General features: G+C 39.1%; 1 protein-coding gene across 1 annotated transcript; it reads left to right on the forward strand.

Moving 5' to 3' along the window:
- Positions 1-1,024: 1,024 nt before the first annotated feature.
- LOC139415620 (protein phosphatase, Mg2+/Mn2+ dependent, 1Ab) lies at positions 1,025-10,949 on the forward strand. The gene is made up of 3 exons (XM_071163735.1): positions 1,025-1,203; positions 5,197-6,107; positions 9,688-10,949. The coding sequence occupies exons 2-3, from the start codon at positions 5,220-5,222 to the stop codon at positions 9,826-9,828; spliced, it is 1,029 nt and encodes a 342-aa protein (XP_071019836.1). The 5' UTR covers positions 1,025-1,203; positions 5,197-5,219; the 3' UTR covers positions 9,829-10,949.
- The last annotated feature ends 2,898 nt before the right edge of the window (positions 10,950-13,847 follow it).

Below are 13,847 nucleotides of genomic sequence, written 5' to 3' on the forward strand. Positions count from 1 at the left end.
GTAGGCTGTTTGTAGGAGCACCAACGCTAGGCTAACTTGTAGTGTATTCAAGGATTTATAAAGCTTCTAAAGTTTGTAATTTCCACTTAAAAATGTCAGACTTGATTTGCCCTGACGTGAAATGAATCATATTCCACATAATAATTCCCTTGAGATACGCTGTAGCCTCCTCCACATGATTGTGAGCTGGCACACTGGACCACAGTTGCCTTCTCCAACTACAGCTTCCAGCTGCCCACTGGCAGCTATTCTAAATCTTTCTTCAGATTTTCCAGAATGCCTCCATTCGAATGGAGGCAACCCGTTTCCTTGGCAACATGATCACCCATTCAAATCATGCCACTGTATCTGTTGTACAGACTCTACTGAGTACTTTGAATGCTACTTTACAAAGCACTTTTTTTTTCATTTACAGGCCAATATTCTGAACATACCATTCCACATTGTATTTTTCATTATTGGTCTTAAAATGTTTTTATTTATTTTCCATGCCTTTAACAACAAATCAATGCAAGAAGTACATGTGGGAACACAAGTATATATGAGTAATATACAATGGACAATTGGGCTAGGGGGTACAATATCACATTACACAAGAACCTTATAATTCTAACAGCTTTTTTGTTAGTAGAGTATTTAATTGTCTTAAAATACAGTTAAATTAATTTTTGTAAGGTAAGAAAGTGTTTTTTTTTTTTTTTGTAAATGTACATTTGTGTAAATGAAATTTTGCCAAAAGAATAATACAATTAATTACATAAAAATGTTTCATCTTATTTATATCATAGGTAAAGAATCCAAGCAGTACACCTCTCCACAATAGTGTAAGATATTCCTAAATGTGTTCAATTATAAATCTACTGATGTCTTGACACAGTTTTCTTACATGAATACAATGCCAATAAAGATGCAACAAAATGAGTCATAAGCCTTCTCAGTGCAGGTTATCTGACGTAAAACAATGGGTTATACGTCATTGGGTTCAATGTGGGACTTTTATTCTGAAGACCGCCTATTGCCCCTCGTCGCTAAAGCTACTCACTTGACGGTGGTCAAGGCACTGACGTCGCGTTTCATTCACAGTATTCCACTACTATCTGTTTTTCCAGATTTTACTTTAGCTAGCTTTTTAAACAATAAGTTAGCAGTTTGTTTACCTTCCAGAGTTCACTAACGTTATAGCTATAGGTACTAGAGGATTTGGTAAGTAGCTAGTTCATTTTAGTTAGCGTTACGCAGCATCTTTGTTGTTGCATGCCAACCAAGGTAGCTTGCTAGCTCTACCTTACAACGTAAGGTTACTAACTTACGTTAGATAGCTAGCTAACCGGCTAGCTAGGGGCGTTGTGACAAAACAGAGCTTGTGATGTAATATTTCCATGCAAGAGTCAAATGTGGCTAACGAGCTACTAAGCAGTGGGGCAAAATGCATTCGAAATAGTCTCAAAGCTAGGTACAGTAATAAGCTTTACTGTTGATATATTTAATTATCAATACATTACAAGTCATGATGAAAGCAACATTAGCTAGCTAACGTTCGCTAACTACGTTACTCTTAACTTGATTTGAAGCTGTGCATTACATCATCAGTATGTTTGTTTCATCAAGAACACTCCACTAGGTGTATGCTAGGCCTATATTCTGTTATTCCGTTTTAATATCATAGCTAGCTACTTATTAAACTGTATGCTGAAGCTTTGTCATCCATCAAGCATACCCCTCCAATCTCTATCCGTCCATTAACCCCTCAAACCTGACATCCAAAAACATTTATAACCCGTTTTTATCCAGAAATCCCTCCAACTTCCCTTCATCCATTTATCCCACCCATCTCCCATCAACCTCCACCTATCTAGCGGTGCATTCAAGATGCTGTGAACGTAGTCTGATTAAACAGGCTGTTATATACACAGCCTGAAACATATGCCTGCAAAATCGTGTTAATGTCCCTTACGAGACAGAATTTTGAATACAATTACGTTTAAACTTTCTCTACCAATGGTCTGTGCAGTTTGTCCTTCAGCTGCTTGAAAATTGAGACAAAATATCTACTGGAAAGTATTGTTTACCTGACTTTTTAGAGAGCCAGTAGGTACAATGGGCAGAACAAGTATTTGATACACTGCCGATTTTGCAGGTTTTCCTACTTACAAAGTATCTAGAGGTCTGTAATTTTTATCATAGGTACACTTCAACTGTGAGAGATGGAATCTAAAACAAAAATCCAGAAAATCACATTGTATTATTTTTAAGTAATTAATTAGCATTTTATTGCATGACATAAGTATTTGATACATCAGAAAAGCAGAACTTAATATTTGGTACAGAAACCTTTGTTTGCAATTACAGAGATCATATGTTTCCTGTAGTTCTTGACCCCCACTGTATATGGTTGGTTCAGCACCCAGGTAAAGTTAGTATTTTTTCTCTTGTCAATAGACCTGTTGGTTGTTTAGCAACAAAACTGAGCCATTTGCAACTATAGGGCAAAACAGATGGGGTTGGCTTAGATTGTTGACAACATGTGAGCTTTATTTAGTCTTCAATGTTTATTGAAAACATAAATACATTTGCACAATGAGCACTCGTCTCTCAAATAAACTATATTAACAAAGCTATGTGGACACCCCTTCAAATTAGAGGATTTAGCTTTTTCTGCCAAACCCTGTATAAAATCAAGCCCACAGCCATGCAATCTCCAAAGACAAACATTGGCAGTAGAATGGCCTTACTGGAGCTCAGTGACTTTCAACTTGGCACTATAATAGGATGCCACCTTTCCAACAAGTCAGTTTGTCAAATTTCTGCCCTGCTAGAGCTGCCCTGGTCAACGTTAAGTGCTGTTATTGTGAAGTGGAAACGTCTAGGAGCGCCACACAAACTCACAGAACAGGACCGGTCGAGTGTTGAAACGCGTAACTCGTAAAACTTGTCTGTCCTTGGTTGCAACATTCACCAAAATGCCTTTGGAAGCAACGTCTGCACAATAACTGTTAGTCGGGAGCTTCATGAAATTGGTTTCCATGGCCAAGCAGACGCACACAAGCCTAAGATCACAATGCCAAGCTTCGGCTGTAGTGGTGTAAAGGTCGCCGCCATTGGACTCTGGAGCAGTGAATCATACCTCACCATCTGGCAGTTCGATGGATTAATCTGGGTTTGGTGGATGCCAGGAGAACTCTATCTGCCTCAATGCATAGTGCCAACTAAAATTTGGTTGAGGAGGAATAATGGTCTGTTTTTCATGGTTCCCTCTAGGCCCCTTAGTTCCAGTGAAGGGAAATCTTAACGCTACAGCATACAATGACATTCTTGACTACTCTGTACTTCCAACTTTGTGGCACAGTTTGGGGAAGGCCCTTTCCTGTTTCAGCATGACAATGTCCCTGTGCACAAAGTAAGGTCCATGCAGAAATGGTTTGTCGAGATCGGTGTGGAAGAACTAGACTGGCCTGCGCAGTTCCCTGACCTTATCCCCATTGAACGCCTTTGGGATGAATTGGAACGCCGCCTTCGAGCCAGGCCTAATTGCCCAACATCAGTGCCCGATCTTACTGATGCTCTTGTTGCTGAATGGAAGCAAGTCCCCGCAGCAATGTTCCAACATCTAGTGGAAAGCCTTCCCAGAAGAGTGGATGCTATTATGGCAGCAAAGGGGGGACCAACTCAATATTAATGCCCATGATTTTGAAAGGAGATGTTCGGCTAGCAGGTGTCCACATACTTTTGGTAATGTAGTGTACATCGTTACAGGTTTTGGTTAGCTAGCTAGCGAATTTTAGCCATATTTGCATTGACCTGAAATCAGTCAAGACACCTCAAAACAAGACATGCTATCAATAACAAGATTAATCAAGCCGAGTGGCGCAGCAGTCTAAGGCACTGCATCTCAGTGCTAGAGGCGTCACTCCAGACACCCTGATTCGAATCCAGGCTATATCACAACCGGCCATGATTGGGAGTCCCATAGGGCGGCGCACAATTGGCCCAGCGTCGTCCAGGTTTGGCCGGTGTAGGCCGTCATAAGAATTTGTTCTTAACTGACTTGCCTAGTTAAATAATGTTTTTTTTTTTATATACGATTCCCCACATGGCAGTTTCTTGTCATTCTTGCTAGCAATCTGGCCATCCAGAATCACAACATGCTGACTTCTGCCCCTTGGAAGCACACACATCATTTTTGTGATGTTGTCAGCTAACCCATCTATAACTATTGAACCATGCATGCCATGATAATGAAAAAGGTATATTCTGAATCGGGAGGATGGCGAACAATCCAGACTTTTTTTTATTTAAAAAATGTATAAATATGAAGAGATTCAGAATATACAATTTTCATTGCCATGACATGCTTGGTTCACTAGCTATTGATGAGAGAAAGTTTAATGTTTGATATTTGGTTCTATAATTAATAGCTTTTGAACCAAGCATGACAAGACAATGAAAATGGTATATTCTGAATCAGGAGAGGATGGAGAACAAGCAACCTATTTCAATCTTCAAAATGTTTTTAAATTCAAAACAAAAAATGTGTGGATTGTTCTCCAGCCTCCCCTGAATCAGAATATACCATTGTCATGGCATGCTTGGTTCAATATCTATTGGCGAGAGGAAAACAAATATCCAATATAAAACTATACAATACTTTCCTGTGAATATTTTGTCCAAAATTTTGGGCAGTTGAAGGGCAAACCGCAAAGACAACCAGAAGAGTAAGTTTAAATGTAATTTTATTCAACATTCTGGCTTGTAAGAAACATATGATTTTGCAGGCATTCGTTTCAGGCTGTATACACTGTACCAATTAATTTTGTATTACAGCCTGTTTAATCAGACTACGTGAACGTGGATTGACAGTGTTCAATTGAATGTTTGATTTACAGACCGTTGTCAGTAGAAAGAGAAGAATGTGATTGTGCTGTGCATTAACATTGTGCACACATCAAAACTATTACATGCTTAGTTTACTGCATGTTAATCGTTAGACAGATGTTTACTGACAAATTTTTGCTCAGCAGTAATTGCCTTCTAGGCAAAGAAGAAATAATGTTTGTGCTACCACAAACGTAAATCTGTCCTCTGGCCTAGACAGTCATAGGAAAGAAATAGTTACAAACATGATCACTTACATTTTTTTGATTGTTCTGCAAAGGCAACTTAATTGATTAGCACATTTTTCTTGTTGTCATTTTATAGGATAAAGCTACCCAAAAAAAGAAATGGGGGCATTTTTGGACAAGCCAAAGATGGAGAAGTTCAATGCCCACGGAGAAGGAAACGGCCTACGATATGGCCTTAGCAGCATGCAGGGCTGGCGGGTAGAGATGGAGGATACACACACGGCTGTCATTGGCCTGCCCCATGGCCTCAACCCCTGGTCCTTTTTTGCCGTGTATGATGGCCATGCTGGCTCTCAGGTGGCCCGCTACTGCTGCGAGCACTTGCTAGAGCACATCACCAGCAACCCAGATTTCAGGGGTGGGGGTGCAGGACCAGGAGGTGGAGAAGAGGGGGGCAGGGCAATTCTGGTCAGGCATGGACCCGAGCCATCAGTGGAGAGTGTGAAGAGTGGCATTCGCACTGGCTTCCTGCAGATTGATGAGCAGATGCGAGCTATCTCGGAGCGTAAGCATGGTGCGGACCGCAGCGGCTCTACTGCAGTGGGAGTCATGATCTCACCTCGCCACATGTACTTCATTAATTGTGGCGACTCACGGGCACTCCTCAGCAGGGGAGGCCGGGTCCATTTCTTTACGCTGGATCACAAGCCCAGCAATCCATTGGAAAAGGAGCGCATCCAGAATGCCGGTGGCTCTGTCATGATTCAACGTGTTAATGGCTCGCTAGCTGTGTCTCGGGCCCTTGGTGACTTTGACTATAAATGTGTACATGGCAAGGGCCCCACAGAGCAGCTTGTGTCGCCTGAGCCAGAGGTGTATGAGATTGAAAGATCTGAGGCGGAGGACGAGTTTGTTGTTTTGGCGTGTGATGGCATCTGGGACGTGATGGCCAATGAGGAGCTATGTGACTTTGTGCGTTTACGTCTAGAGGTGACAGAGGACTTGGAGAGAGTGTGCAATGAGATTGTTGACACATGTTTATACAAGGTAAGGTCAGCTAGATAAGATTTTACAATGGAGAGGAGATTTGAATAGTTTACTTAAGTGTGCTTTGCTGTTGAATTGGCTACTACAGCATATTTCCCAGAGATGGAATACTATGGGCCAACTCGAGTCCAAGAGTTTTCCTGGATTTTTATGACTTCTTGTCACTTGTATTTGCACTTGAACTGGATAGGCTACTATGATAAGCAGAATATTAGCACTACTGGGTGGAGTGAGGGTTCTGTTCTCTAGCAGTGGGAAGGATGCGCCACACACAGCCCACATCAGCTGGTGAGCTGTGGGGCAAGCAAGCAATGTGTGTTAGCAGACAGGCAGGCTTCGCTCCGCCTTCGATCAAAAGCTACACATCGCGCAAGCTACTCTTTTGCTTCCCGCAACCACCAGGCACCAGCCTACTATATATCTTTGCCTGGTTAAGAAATACAAACTGTTTTACGAAATTGAAAACAATAGTATTGAGTTTAATAGTAAAACAACAGTCTGTCTCTCTCCCCCTTGAGTATAGAAAAGTAGGCTGTCTTTGAATTTGTTGTCTCACTCTACCCTCCCAATTTCCCACCTGCATACCATAGACAGTTTCTGACAGGACTCCTGTTAGTTTTCCCTCTGCATTAAAAAACACACATATCAGTTGCCGATTACAAAAAAGTAGCTGATAGCATGTTACAATTAATGCAAATGGTAATCTGGTAAATCTATCAGGAGCAATAGCCAATTCTGTTTAGAGACCATTCATCCCTTCAAAACATCATTATTGATTTGACATAACTTCAACATTATATAAAAAATGTAATGTGTGTGAGCTTGTGTATGAAGGACGTATTTGTTTCATAAGCTATTGCATATTGCAGGCAATTATGACCATTGGCCAGCAGGAGAAAAATATTTGCGTTACTTCAATGCTTTAATGAAAATCTTCCAACCAGCTGGATACTAGTAAGTTCTGGTAGATTTCTTATACCAAATCCGAGCCAAATCAATAGAGGCACGAATCTAGCAATAGACGAGCATCGAGACAGCAACACGGCAGTACGAGTGAGCAAAAAAACAGCAGTAACCAAAATGCCAAATATGTCTAAAGCACGCCAAATCATTAGTTTAGCTTTCAAAAGTTTTTCAACCGATGGTGCAAAGATTGTGGCGCAATGTCAAATATGTAACAGAAAAATAGAAGAGACCGGAACCACGTCGAACTTCAAAACTCAGACCAAGTCACTCAGACTTGAGCACTTGGACCAGGACTCGAGCACTGGGACTGGACTTCAGCCATAGGGACTCTTGACTGGACTCGTGACTCAACCATTGGTGACTAAGACTTGGACTCGACTCGGACTTAACCATAGGGACTCGACTCGAGGTTTAGTGACTAGACTACAAAACGACTTTGTGATTTGCTGCAGACTGTATTGTTTTTTTAGCATACTGAGCAAAAATATAAGTGCAACATGGAACAATTTCAAAGAATTTACTGAGTTACGGTTCATATAAGGAAATCAGTCAATTGAAATAAATTCATTAGGCCCTAATCTATGTGTTTCACATGACTGGGAATACAGATATGCATCTAAAAGATTGTCCTCACAATGGGCCTCAGGATCTTGTCACAGTATCTCTGTGCGTTCAAATTGCCATTGATAAAATGCAATTGTGTTCGTTGTCCATAGCTTATGCCTGCCCATACCATAACCCCACCTCCACCATGGGGCATGCTGTTCACAACGTTGACATCATCAAACCGCTCACCCACACACCTGGTCTGCGGTTGTGAGGCCGGTTGGACGTACTGCTAAATTCTCTAAAACAATGTTGGAGGCGGCTTATGGTAGGGAAATTAACTTTAAATTCTCTGGAAACAGCTCTGGTGGACATTCCTGCATTCACTATGCCAATTGCACACTCCCTCTACTTGAGACATCCGTGGCATTGTGTTGTGTGATAAAACTGCACATTTTAGTGGCCTTTTATTGTCCCCAGCACAAGATGCACTTGTGTAATGATCATACGGTTTAATCAGTTTCTTGATATGCCACACCTGTCAGGTGGATGGATTATCTTGGCAAAGAAATGCTCACTAACAGGGATGTAGACAAATGTGTGCACTACATTTGAGAGAAATAAGCTTTTTGTGCATATGGAACATTTCTGGGATCTTTTATTTCAGCTCATGAAACATGGGACCAACACTTTACATGTTGCGTTTATATTTTTGTTCAGTGTAAATGGCTCAGTTAAATAATGATTGTAAATCAGCCAGACAGTCAAGCACAGATAGTTAGTGGTACCTCACACAGCTATCAAGATACATTCAAGTGTTTGCCAGCTTCAATTTCAATACTTTTAAAAATCAGATATCAAATTAGATGTCCAGCATCCATACTACCCTGCATCCCACTGCTGTCTTGCTAAGCAGTGTTGGGCCTGGTCAATCCTAGGAAGGTACCCACTGCTGTTGGAAGTAGTGTTGGCGAGCCCTCCACTCTTCACTAAAGATCCAATGGCATTTGTCGCAAGAGTAGGCGTGTTAACCCTGCTTTCAATCCCAATTCTATGTCCTTTTTCATTTAAATGTGCACTCCTCTCCACACAAATCCAATTTAAAAACATTGGCTTGGTGATTGCCTGAAGTTTTGAATGAACTGTTAGAAAATGTAATGTGCTTTATATGTAATATATGCCTTGAATGTATTACATTCTAGAGTTACTAATTGACCCTTCGCTAAGGCCCGCCCCACTTGCAACCTCGGACAACATTTTCCCAGGAAGCCCAATTCCCCATTCAAACACTGATGAAACTGTGTTTCTAATACACAAAGAAATTAAACGCAAACTACCCCTTGCTAATCAGGAAAGTATTTTGTAAGTTGTGGTGGACTGTCATTAAAGTTGCTTCACGGTAACTTGCCACTGAATAGCTTCGTAATTCACTGTAAGCATTCAGTCAAAGCTATAACCACTTTTGGAGCTAACTATTGCTCTCAAATCGTGTTGTGATGTCGATAGCAGATGGGAGTTGTATTCATAACATTGCTAACTTAGCTAGCTAACATTTTGAGAAAAGTTATATTACGTGGCTAGCTAACTAGCGTATCAACATGTTGTCAATGAGACCAGCTGAGCTAGCAAATAATGTAACAAATGTATAATTTCAAATTTGAAAACAATACTCTCTGCAGGCTCTGCTTTTCAAGAATCACAGTAGCAAGTACTCCTGGTGCACTGTTAAATTATTTAGCAATTCAAATGTACATTTTTTGAGGATTTTTTTGTTTGTTGCCATAGCCCTCTCTGGCTTTCATGCCATTCAAATGTGAGCTTGTCTGAGGTGTCAGTCGTTGCTTTCCTTTAGAGCGCTACGATTGGTTGTCCAAAATTCTGGGGCGGGGCTTGGAGAAGGGTCAATTGAAAGCATTAAAGAGACGTCTTGTGATTTTGTTCACGCTACATACAGTATGTCCATGTAAATCCACTCAAATAAGCAGAATTTCAGAGTTTTTACAAAATCATGTTTTATAGCAAAATGCATAACTTGCATTTCCTCTGCTCAACTCTCCTCTCTGAACAGGGAAGCCGGGACAACATGAGTGTGGTGCTGGTGTGTTTCCCAGGTGCTCCCAAGATCTCGCAAGAAGCTGTGAAGAGACAGGCAGAGCTGGATAAGTACCTGCAGAGCAGGGTAGAAGGTGGAGCATCTAAAAAGAAATGAGTTATGTTACACATTTCAAAAGAGCGAGACACCTATTGTTGTTGCGTAAACTTATGGTAGTACTTATTACTTACCAAAACAGAAACTAAATATAAAAGTACTCACAGAACCCCAATTTTAAGTGTGAAGGCACTTGAGTGTCTTTATAGGCAACATACTTTTTAATATGGTTTATCCTGGACTTAAAATGTCCAAGGGAAATTTAGCAAATGTTAACTTTAGAATGCTTAACATATATACATATATATAAAATCATATTCATTGTCAAAATGTATTTTTTTCTCACAGCTTTTCCAATGAAGCAAGCTCAATATTGTATCTTCTGGACCCGGTTTTTCAAAACATTTAATCTTGATCAGAATGATACGGATTCTGTAATCCCTTATTTTTCATTCCAGGATCATATAAATCCAACAGATTTTTTTGGCCAGTGTTTCTGAAATAGGTAGGAAAGGACCATTCTGATCTACATATGAAAATGTTAAGAATCTAGATTACCTGTGCTTTGAATATGCGTAAACCATGCCATCTACTGGGCAGGTTATATTACTACATACATGAAGAAAGGTTCACTTTTTTTTTTTTTTTTTTTTTTTACCAAAGCTGTGTTTTTTGGATGTACGTTAATGTTAAAAAAGTGCTGAGACACTATAAAATAAAATAAATTAATTTGGTTTTGAGAAACATGTCCCACCAGCGATTATACTTCCTCATGTTTGTTCAGCAGTTGTAGGGGCATGATAAAACATGAACAAAGGCTCCAAAAACACCCAAATACGTCCTTTTAAAAGTGACGCCGTATAGTGATGCAGGTCTTTAGATGTTATACGCATGCAATTGTGTCATTCCGAAATTTATCCGCAACTTTATATTCCATGTTGTGTGACTCGAGCTGTACTTTTCTGTGTGCGCATGTGCGGGCTACACAGAGAAGTATCGCCGGAGAATGTAATGTTGCGCATAGTCACTTTACTGCTTTAATCAGCTTTAATATTGCAGATATATTGTGGTTTCTAGCAATGCAATTGTCTGCATAATTTCCAATCCCCCATATATATTTTTTGTAAATATATATAGTACCAGTCAAAAGTTTGGACACACTTACTCATTCAAGGGTTTTTTTTTGTTTGTTTTTTTGTGCTATTTTCTACATTGTAGAATAATAGTGAAGACATCAAAACTATGAAATAACACATTTAATCATGTACGAACCAAAAGTGTTAAACGAATCAAAATATATTTTATATTCTTCGAAGTAGCCACCCTTTGCCTTGATGACAGCTTTGCACACTCTTGGTATTCTCTCAACCAACTTAATAAGGTAGTCACCTGGAATGCATTTCAATTAACAGGTGTGCCTTGTTCATTTGTGGAATTTCTTTCCTTCTTAATGCGATTGAGCCAGTCAGTTGTGTTGTGACATGGTAGGGGTGGTGTACAGAAGATAGCCCTATTTGGTAAAAGACCATATTATGGTAAGAACAGCTCAAATAAGCAAAGAGAAAGGACTATTGACTCTGACTTTTCAAACACCCAGCAGTGCTATTTGCAGAGTTGGCTCCAATTAAATGTTGCCATTTTTCTGGCCATTCCTGAACCTGCAACCAAAAACAAGCTCGATGTGGGCAGTACCAAAACAAGTAATCTAATGATTATGAATGACTCTTCGCAGCAAAATCTGCAGAGCTGCGATTTGTGTATCCCCCATACATATAACATTCTATTGGTTGCAAAATTGTTGTATAATAATTTACTTTGAAAAACGATGTTTTTAATCTGGTGTCATTTTGTGTATCAGTTCATAGACCACGTGCCATAGAATCGGTACATAGAAAATCTCCTCCAAGCTATTTTGAAACCTGTATGGCGCAGCTGTCCATTTTTTTGTCCATAAATGAAACTGATACACGCTTTTATTTATCAGAATTTTCTTTAGACAATTTTGGTCTTTAATGCAGGACTGACAGACAAGTTTTGTACCTTCTCCCCTTTCCAGCTTGTCTCCTCCATTTTTGGGGTAATGCTGCAATCAGTTGTTTGTAATTTTGGATAGAGCAGACATTTACATATATTGTTTGTTAACTGCATGTGTGACAACTACACCAGTCCTATTTATTATATAATTTACAAAGATTCCCCCCCAAATATATATATATATATATATATATTTTTTTAAATCAATTAGTACATTTGAGTTTAACTATAATATTTGTTCTAATATTTGGTGTGTCTTTTCTGGTGGATTAAGCTGAAATTTCAACCAGCTTTATATTGCTTGTTTTAAAAATAGCATTATTTTAGAGATTTCATTTTCAAATAACCGAAAGTGAGAGGTTGTAATGTGAATGAAGGGAAAAAGGCCGTTATTCAACTCTGGGTGAACTATTTCTTACTAATCTGCTAGAGAACCAGTTTGGATTTAAGAATAGTTTTTGTATGACTGAAGCCTTTAGTGAGAGGTCCAATGCTTTAATATTTAATAATTTCTGCCCTCCGAATATTCATTATATAAATAGGCCTTTAATTTTGTCTGGCTTGCCATTCCAAATAAAGTGGAATATGTTTTGCTCATATCATTTTAAAAACCAAGTCGTTAGGTGTGGGAGCCGTTGTTCATGTTTTATCATGTCCCTGCAATTGCTGAATGAGCATGAGGAATTATATCGCTGGTGGCGTAAGTTTCTTAATAACAAGTAAATTGCAAAAAAAAAGTGTCAGGGTACTTCTATAACATGTCATTTACATCCAAAATACAGATTTGGTGAAAAAAAACAAAAGTGACCTTATCCTTTAACAATAATAGAGCCTGCATCACTGAACTTCTGTGACACCTATACTGCGTTCAATTTAACACAATTAAAACATTAAATACAGACAGTAGGCTAAACTTTGGTTTTAAGATGTAAGAATGTTTTACAAACATCCCCACCTTAGTTACTGACCTTATAATAAATGTAATGCTGGATGTCATTATGGATGCATGCATTCACATGTTTTTCCCCTCTAGCACATATTCAAAAGTCTCTGTACAGATATTTAATTACACAGGGTATTTACAAATAAATGCAAAAAGTAGCGTATGTGCGCATTCTCATGCGCCAAAGGCGTGTCTCAGCTATTTTAAAAGCTGCACGGCTACTCGATGGCAGGGAAATTCTTGAAATCAAATATTGTTCTGTATGGTTTTCCCTGTGGCTATCTATTCTGAAGTCTTAATTTTAGCCTACATGCTGTCATATTATCATGTTATAAATCATAGCATGTAATTTGAGGAAGGTCAATTAAAAATAAACTCCCAGAAGAAAATGCTTACAAAAACATAATTTGGAGCTAGCTTTTTCTTACTATGTAGTTTTGCCATTTTTGACTATCTTCGGGCTAAGTGCTGTTGAACTCAGGCATATATGTATGTAGCTATGAACTTTTAAACTCCCTCTTTTAATGTCTGCCCTCTGATGGCCATACATTTGCTCAAATACTTTTGTATACAATTGTGCTTTCAGTCTCCAGTAATTCCATTTAAAAGCATGTGCCTTTAATTCTAAATTAATTGTCCATTTAATTTTTTAATTTAATTAATTCGTAATTGAATTTCAGTTTGGATAAGTGTAGAGTATACGGTGCCTTCGGAGAGTATTCAGACCTCTTGAGTTTTTCCACATTTTGTTACATTACAGCCTTATTCTAAAATTGATTTAAAATCAATCTACACACTATACCCCATAATGACAAAGCGAAAACAGGTTTTTAGAAATGTTTGCAAATTCATTATTTATTTTTTAACTCATATCTTAATATTCAGACCCTTTGCTCTGAGACTCGAAATTGAGCTCAGGTGCATCCTGTTTCCATGATCATCCTTGGAGCCCACCTGTGGTAAATTCAATTGATTGGACATGGTTTGGAAAGGCACACACCTGTCTATATATGGTCCCACATTTGACAGTGCATGTCAGAGCAAAAACCATGCCATGAGGTTGAAGAAATTGAGACCTGACAATAGCTGTGCAGCAACGCTC

Source organism: Oncorhynchus clarkii, chromosome 8 (genome assembly GCF_045791955.1).
Source record: "Oncorhynchus clarkii lewisi isolate Uvic-CL-2024 chromosome 8, UVic_Ocla_1.0, whole genome shotgun sequence".
Taxonomy (NCBI): domain Eukaryota; kingdom Metazoa; phylum Chordata; class Actinopteri; order Salmoniformes; family Salmonidae; genus Oncorhynchus; species Oncorhynchus clarkii.